General features: G+C 41.5%; 1 protein-coding gene and 1 pseudogene across 1 annotated transcript; both read right to left on the bottom strand.

The window, feature by feature from the left end:
* LOC109821341 lies at window positions 2,814-4,142 on the bottom strand (annotated as a pseudogene).
* LOC109821342 lies at window positions 4,790-5,866 on the bottom strand. Its single transcript, XM_020387530.1, has 2 exons — window positions 5,215-5,866; window positions 4,790-5,061 (listed from the first exon to the last, which is right to left on the bottom strand). The coding sequence occupies exons 1-2, from the start codon at window positions 5,864-5,866 to the stop codon at window positions 4,790-4,792; spliced, it is 924 nt and encodes a 307-aa protein (XP_020243119.1).

Raw genomic sequence — 8,997 nt, forward strand, 5'->3', positions numbered from 1 at the left:
ATGATGATCTTTGGTTGCGACAGTACAGCTTTGGCAGAAAAGCTGTCAGCTCCCACTGTGGTCGCCAGTTTGTTTGTGTCAAAAGTTACCTTTTCCATTATTTTCAAACCTGTTACACCGTTTATCGATTACAAGTTCAAACTGAAAGAAAAGTTGATCTTTTTATAAGATCTTCTTATAACGAAAAATAAAGATTACAACTTTATCAAACAAAACGCAGCAGTAGTTTATCTCCCGCTGCTTTGCGTGGGATCTTTACCTGTGCCGGGGACACGTTAGTCCGTGGACCACCGCAGATTAACCCGATAGACAATATGATTACGCTCTTGTTTCACGAAGGAAACAATTGCGGAAGCGACAATCACGACTAAGCGAGATTGTGGCTCTTCTCGAGATTAAAAGTAAGTTTAATCCGAAGGAAAGAAGAGGAAAGAATCACAAACCTTTCGAAGGGGCTTTCTTTATGAAAGTATTCGCCAAGCTCTGATGATTCTCCTCTGAAATTTATGGTTAACTGGACAATTTGACAGCACCTCGTCTTCTTAATCTCAGATCCTCTTTAAAGAAGACCCTAGACTTCTATTTATAGGCTTTTGGAGATGTCCTTTTGAATAAGAATTTGTGTCTAAACATCTTCTGCAGTTTATAACTGTCTAAACACGTTTAGGGATAACCTCAAAATAGTTGGAGAAGTTCTGGGACAAAAGAATCCTTAAAAATCATCGAAATCCGTGTTTGGGGAGGTTTTGTACTCAATAAGAGTCCTGGTGGCTCGGGACTGTGTGAGTCACCATTTGGTGGCTCGAAACTGTGCGAGTCATCATTTGGTGGCTCGGAACTGTGCGATTTACCATTTGGTGGCTCGGAACTGTGCGAGTCACCATTTGGTGGCTCGGAACTATGCGAGTCACCATTTGGTTGTATTTGGTGGCTCGCATAGGTGCGAGCCACCAATTGGTGACTCGCGCCTATACGGGCCTCCAAGTGGTGTTTCATTCACTTTTTTGATACTTTGGCGATTTGTGACTCTTCCAGTTCCCTTGTTTTGTGTACGCTTCATCGCTTCGATAACTTGTGCATTCTACTGATCCATTTCATACACTTACTGATGTTGGATGAATTCCATTGACTTGGATAATAACCTTTATCGTCTTTTCCTTGTCTTGAACTGTGTTTAAGGACCTATAGGCAATTTTTAACGCCTACAGTAATGAAGGATTTGAGTTCGACTGAGGAGTCGAATGTCTGGAACTCTTAAGAGTTGACTGGGTCTTTGGCAGCCTTGAGGCTAAATAACAGCCCTGAGGTTAGGTGCCTAGGTCTTACATAGGTTCCTAGGTTTTCATAACCCCTGTATGGTCGAGTGGCAATGGTGGGAGTCGACCATAAGGTTATGCCTTGGTTTTATCCTGAAGAGGTACCAAGGGCTTGTTTACATACCAACCTTAAGGTTGGGTCACCCAGGACTTATATGGATGCCTAGGTTTTTGATTAGCCATGATGGTCGAGTTGTACTAGAGGATTCAAATATATGTTGTGCCTTGGGTTTACCCTGAAGAGGCACCAAGGGCTTTTAATTCAACTAAGGAGTCAAATGCTTAGAACTCTTAAGAGTTGACTAGGTCTTTGGCAACCTTAAGGCTAAATGATAACCCTGAGGTTGGGTTCCTAGGTCTTACTTAGGTGCATAGGTCTTCGTAGTCCCCGTATGGTCGACCATAGGGTTGTGCCTTAGTTTTATCCTGAAGAGGTACTAATGGCTTGTTGACATACCATTCCTGAGGTTGGGTCACCTGTAGGCATCTAAAAATACCTAAGGTATCCACACACAGCTTGAGACAAAGAAAAAATGATCAATGTCATTATCCAAGTCGAAGAGGATTATCCGAGTTAAAGAGGATCATCTGACGCCAACAAGCGCATGAAGCGAATCGGCGAACCATTAATGACGTAGTGATGAACCACCGAAACAACCAACACCAAGTGGCCCGCGTTCTCACCGGCCACCACCAAGTGGCCCGCGTGCTCACCGGCCACCACCAAGTGGTCCACACGCTCATCGACCACTGAAACGGTGAATCAAGTAGCCCGTGCACTCACAGTCCACCTCTATGTGGCCCGCGCACTCATCAGCCAGCTCTAAGTGGCCCGTACACTCATCGACCACGGAAATAGCGAACCAAGTGGCTCATGCACTCATCAGCCACCGAAACGGTGAAGCAAGTGGACCACACACTCATCAGCTAATGCCAAGTGGCCTGCATGCTCACCGACCTTCGCCAAGTGGCCCACACGCTCATCGCCCACCGTAAGACCATCTCCAATGGCAAGGCAAATATTGTCTTTCTCTCTCCTTCCACCTCACTTTATTCTCTCTCCACATCACTTGACTTTTCCAATTGCCTTTCAACTCCACAACAACTAGTTTTTCAAAAGTTTTTCACTTTATCTTTCCTCCACATCACTCAACCATATACCCCACCATATTTATTCATCCTATTATTCTTATTTTTTATACATTTTAATCGTTATTATATTTACTAATATATTTATAATTATAAAATTTAATTTTTATTATGTAATAAATAATATGTATTTTTTAATAATTTATAATTTTCAAAAAACTTAATTTTTAATGCAATAAATAATATATTAATTTTATAAAAGAAAACAACACACACTATTATTAATGTAGTGGTAAACCAAACATACATAATTTATTGATAACGTACAAGAAAAAACACACCGAACATACATAGTTTATTGAAACATGCAAGAAAAAACACACTAAACATTGAAAGTTTTTGACATTTCTATTCGAAGGTTGCCCCAAATTTTTGCCAAATGTGCTCGACGAGATCCTTTTTCAACTGAATGTGTTTGGCCCTATCACGTAGATCGGCTCTAGTATGAATATCCGATTCGGCTCGGGCTTGAACGTGCACTTCAAATTGTGGCAACACTTGTGTTTGGACATTGAAAGAGGAGCTAGAGCTAGCACTAGCATTGTTCGATGGTTCGAAGTCAATATTTTCCCAGTTTCACGAATATGTATCTCGTTCATCCTCGACTATCATGTTATGTAAAATAATGCAAGCCCTCATTATTTTACCTAAGACCTCAATGTCCCACATTCTAGCGGGCTGGCGAATAAAAGCAAATCGTGCTTGGAGAACCCCAAATGCGCGTTCCACATCCTTCCTACATGATTCTTGTTGTTTGGCAAACAACTACGCTTTGTTGCCTTGGGGCAATTGAATTGATTTGACAAAGACAGGCCATTTCAGATATATTCCATCTGCAAGATAGTAAGCACAATTGTATTGTCGCCCATTGACAATGAAATTCACCTCCGGGGCTTCACCGGACTTAATATCGTCAAATAACGGTGACCTATCTAGTACATTAATGTCGTTCAATGTACCTGCCAAACAAAAAAAAGCATGCCATATCCATAAATCAAAAGATGCCACTGCCTCAAGGATAACTGTTGTCGTCCCCTTGTGTCCACTAGTAAACTGCCCTTACCAAGCCTTAGGACAATTCTTCCATTGCCAGTGCATGCAGTCGATACTTCCAATCATTCCGGGGAAACCACGCTCCTGACCAACTTGGAGTAACCTCTGCACGTCTTCCACATTTAGACGTCTTAAGTATTCATCTTGAAACAAAGCAATTACCCCCATCGCAAAAATTGCGAGTGCACTCAATTGTGGTGGATTCTCCAATCTTCACATACTCATCACATGCATCTGCGACGACTCCGTATGCAAGCATGCGGATGGCAGCTGTACACTTTTGGATAGCTGACAAGCCCAATTTTTTTGAATTATCACGCCTTAGAGTGAAGTAGTTGTCATAATTTGATAATGCGTCTACAATTCGTAGAAACAATGACCTTTTCATTCGATATCTTCGGCGAAACTGCATGTCGGAGTAAGTGCATGACTCGTCGAAGTAGTCGGCCATGAGCCTTTGATGGGCAGCTCTATGATCCCTATGCAGAACTTTTTTTTGTGTGGTCGTTCGTTTCTATGTTGTAACTCTTCAAGAAGTTGTTGTTGCCTATCGAGTATGGAATTTTCCAACTCCCATTGTCGTTGGACCTCTTCAAGGTTAACCATATTTGGGGGTAGATCCATTGGATGATAATTAGAGGAAAGTATGAAGTAAAATGCTTTGGTTGATATTCATATGATGTGCACTACCAGATTTATAGTGAATGAGCTCCGGATTCCATTAAATTTAGTTAACAAAATTGAATATGAAAATAAGATATTGAGTAGTCATAGTCTTGTCTGAGCTAGTGGGTTGATTATTGATTTTGGAGTGTAATGCAATGAGTAGTCATAGTCTTGTCGGAGCTAGTGGGTTGATTATTGATTTTGGAGTGTAATGCAGTGAGTAGTCATAGTCTTGTCGGAGCTAGTGGGTTGATTATTGATTTTGGAGTGTAATGCAGTGAGTAGTCATAGTCTTGTCGGAGCTAGTGGGTTGATTATTGATTTTGGAGTGTAATGCAGTGAGTAGTCATAGTCTTGTCTGAGCTAGTGAGTTGATTATTGATTTTGGAGTTTAATGCAGTGAGTAGTCATATCCATGTCCTTATATTCGTCAGAATGTGTAGTCACACAATATTCAAACAACACTATTATTCAAACAAAACATCATAATTCAAACAACACTCTTATTCAAACAACACGCTTACTAAAGAACATACATCACGACAATAAAACACACATTACTATGAAGAACACACACTTCGATAATAATACACGGAATATGCAAACTAGTTTCTAAACAATTCCTTCTTCAACATACTATACGCCGCTTCATCTTCATCATCTCGGGCCTCCTTGTTCTTCAAGCTCAACCACATCTCTAACTTCTTATTGCGATTGTACTCCTGGATAGCTGAGACTTGAGACGCCCTGTATTGTTCATTAGCGTCACGACGAGATGCTAAATCGGACAACTCTTCCTGAATGGTAACCTTTGATTTTCTTGAAGTTGATGATTTACTAGATGAAGCTCTAGCTTTCTTCTTTGTTGCATCCCTACCTTCCGGACGTACAAGAGAATGAATAGTAGAATCAACGTCATCGCTACTACTCTTTCTCTTAGATCCACTACTTCCAGATTCAGTTGCTCCTGTGATATATTTGGGTTGGTGACGAACCAACTTCCACTCATCCAACAATTAAAACTTTGTACCTTGGTTTTCACTGTACAACTCTAGACCTTTGGATATGTAGTCATTGTCTGACCAACCACTACGTCTCTCCCTAGTAGCAGCACTATAACAACCAACAAAGTTACTAATCTTCTTGTTGAGGTCACAAAAATGACTTTGACATTTTATAATGTTCCTCTGTATCCCACGATCGGAGTTCTCATTCACGTAATCAGAGATTTTGCCCCAAAAAGTATCACCCTTTTGATTTGAACCCAATTCACTGTCAGTACTGTAGTGGAAATAACCAGTTAATAACAACTTGTTCTCTTCAAAAGTCCAACTGGCGTAATTTCCTTTCTTCGCTGATTGTTGGGTTGGAGCTTCAAAACTGTGGGGAGTATCCCCATCAAGTTCTCCCAGAGAGATTTGTGTAGAAAATTGTGGGATACCGTTGGATCCACTACTAAAGCGAGGTGTGTTTGGCTCACTAGTCGGTTCAATGTTTGGAAAATTGACATGAGTTGGAAGAGAGCTGTTTCTAGGAACTGGTTGATAGCCATATGGTATATAAGGATGATTATACGGGTATTGCATTCCATAAATTGGCGGCATCATATTAGGATTTTGATAGCCATATGGCATGTAAGGATGATTTTCAGGCCGTTGTGTATTTGGATTTTGAGGTTGCATATTCGGATTTTGAGATTGGTTTGGATAGTTGTAATTTGGGAGAAAGTTTAAGTTAACTGAAGGATCCATGAAGGATGTTGAAGATGGAAGAAGAAGAAGAAAATGAGAGGGTGAGAATGTGGAAGTTGGAAATATAAGGAATGAAGTGAGTATAAACTTGATTTTTTTTTGGTGTCCAAATAACATAAACTCAAGCTCTATTTATAGACCTTGAAAAATAAAAAATAAGGGTGAAAAAAAATAATTAATTTAGAGCAATTATTGATATAAAAAAAGTCATTTAAATAATGGAAGAAAGAAAAACAAAAGAAAAACAAAAAAAAACAAAAGACATTCTCTTTTGTGGCCTGTGTCCATCTGCAGGCCCAGTTTCGCTGACGTGGCGCAAGGAGAATGGATGGAGCATTTTTTTTGGTTTTTTTTAATTGCAGCTGCTGACAAGCCGTACCCTTGGAGAAAATTAACCGGTAGACAAATTTTGTCTTTTCTCTCTCCTACTTTTCATTTGCCTACGCAATTGTTAGCCATTGCACCAAATAACATACCCAATTGTTAGCCATTGGAGATGGTCTAATGGTGAACCAAGTTGCCCGTGCACTCATGGGCCACCTCCATGTGGCTCGCGCACTCGTCAGCCAGCCCTAAGTGGCCCACATACTCACCGGCCACCACCAAGTGGATCACATGCTCATCGGCCATCGAAATAGCGAACTAAATGGCCCGTGCACTCACCGGCCACCTCTATATGGCCCGCGCACTCATCGGCCAGCTCTAAATAGCCCGTACGCTCATCGGTCACCGAAATGGCAAACCAAGTAGCTTGCACGCCTGTTGGTCTTTGTCAAGCGACTTGCGCATTCAGGAAACACATGAAGCACATCGGTGAAGTGTAGAAGTCAACAAAATGTCAGAATGCACGTAGAAGGACGAAACAAGTCCAGATCAAACATACTGAGAAATCCTATTACGATCAAGTTGCAACAAAATGACTCGGCCAGGCCAGTGGCTCGGCCTTGGGCTGAGCCACCAAATGGTGGTTCGCGCCTGAACCGAACTAGTTCGGTTTGTTTTACACCCGGTTCAGCTAGATTCGATCCGAAAATACGTTTTGACGGTTTTTGACGAGTTTTCACGGGATTTCTTCTGTTCCAGAGGTTCCTATCTACCTAGATGTTATCTCTAAATGTTGTTACATGGTTGACAACTAGGATAAGGCTAAATCCAGCGATCTTATCCGGAAACCCCCAACCGAAGCCTATAAATACAGACCTAGGGGCTCATTTTATAAGGGCAGACATCAAGAGGGCAAGGTGCTGCCAAATTAGAGAGTGAAGCATGAATTTTAGAGGGTTAGCAGATCTTGGCAAAGTTTCTCAATCAAAAGAGAGAGAGTTCGAGAGATCTGAGACCTATTTCCCTCTATTCCTCTGGATTTAAGCTTAGTCTTAATCGCGAGAAGAGTTGTAATCTCGCTTGGTCGGGATTACCACTTTTGCAAATACTGTCTTTGTGAAGTAGGAGCTTTGATTATCAATTTGTCAACCGGATCTAATCTGTGGTGGTCCACGGATATCGACGTCCCTAGAACAGGCAAAGTTCCCACGCAAATAGCAGGCGATAAACATCTGTTGTGTATTGTTTGACAAAGTTGTAATTTTTATTCTTATTGTATAAGTCGATCTTATAAAAAGATCTACTTTTCTATACTTTTTTCGAACTTGTAATCGATAAACGGTTGCAATGAGTTCGTTGGCAATGAAAGCAACTTTTGACCCAAACATCGCCCAGGACTTATTTGGACGCTTAGGTTTTTTATTAGCCATGATCGTCGAGTTGTACTATAGGACTCGACCATATGTTATGCCTTGGGTTTACCCTAAAGAGGTACCAAGGGTTTTTAATTCAACTGAGGAGTCGAATGCCTAGAACTCTTGAGAGTTGACTAGGTCTTTGGCAGCCTTGAGATTGAATAACAACCCTAAGGTTGGGTGCCTAGGTCTTACGTAGGTGCTTAGGTCTTCAGCCCTAGTAAAGGCTTTCTTCCTACGAGATAAGAGTTAATTCATTTTTGATAAGATTTTATTAGTTCTAAAATTTACATGCTTATGGAAATTATCCATCGCAGACATCCGACGCTAAAGAAGGTTGAATCACTTGTGATCTTGTTGTCTCTATTTCAAAGGTAGTTTTCTAGTGGATGAGGCCGCCGATAAGAACCTTTTTAGTTGGATTTTGTCTTTACTATAGCGGACGACTAGATTTTAGATGAAGATGAGTCGAAACTCTATTTTTCATCTCATCAGCCAAAGTTCCTTTTGAGTCTGAATCTTCAGTAAGGCCTTGAAGGCGGATGATTGGCATGCCAGATTTTAGCAAAAGGAACTGCCCAGATGCCATGACTCATGTTGAATGGTGTTTCCTAGGTCGAACAAAGTTCCCACGCAAATAGCAGGTGATAAACGTCTGTTGTGTGTTGTTTGACAAAGTTATAATTTTATTTTCGTTGTATAAGTCGATCTTATAAAAAGATCTATTTTCTCTTCTTTTTCGAACTTGTAATCGATAAACGGTTATAATGAGTTTGTTCACAATGAAAGCAACTTTTGACCCAAACACGCTGGTGACCACATTGGGAGCCAACAGCTTTGCTGTCGAAGCTGTCGTGCCGCAACCATGAATCCGGATCCCGGTTAACAAAGAGGTCGAGTACGAGTTTGACCAACTAAAATTCGAGGAGTATCTATCATTGTCCTCCTCCAGATCCTCTGCCCCTCACAAACGCAGGAAGATCAAGGCCCCCATTGCTACTGTCATCTCGCCTTGCAACACCCCTCCGGCTTCTAACAAGGCTAGATCTGCAGATCTGGATTCTTTCTCAATCAAGGAGATTGCCGCTGGAGGCGCACACAATTTATCAAAGAGAGCTTGCCAAAGGCAGCACTAATGCCTCGCATGCCAGCTGGCCAAAGTTTTGGAGCCAGTTGACGGAATCCGCTATGACATGGATCTGAAGTCAGGATGCGCCAAGCGCCGCAACAGCGAGCAGGAGACTCCTCCTCCAAGCTAGCAACGAATGAATGGGTCCACATCAAAAGGACACATTCAACCCTCAAAGAACGGATCCAGAAACA

Source organism: Asparagus officinalis, chromosome 8 (genome assembly GCF_001876935.1).
Source record: "Asparagus officinalis chromosome 8, Aspof.V1, whole genome shotgun sequence".
In the NCBI taxonomy this organism is placed as follows: Eukaryota; Viridiplantae; Streptophyta; class Magnoliopsida; order Asparagales; family Asparagaceae; genus Asparagus; species Asparagus officinalis.

What these genes read in the sequence shown, in the direction of transcription:
- LOC109821342 (XM_020387530.1), bottom strand. Translation starts at nt 5,866, where the DNA reads ATGCAACCTCAAAATCCAAATACACAACGGCCTGAAAATCATCCTTAC. An exon ending in GTTGTACAGTGAAAACCAAG is followed by an intron (nt 5,062 to 5,214) that starts GTACAAAGTTTT and finishes TACGTCCGGAAG; the next exon opens with GTAGGGATGCAACAAAGAAG.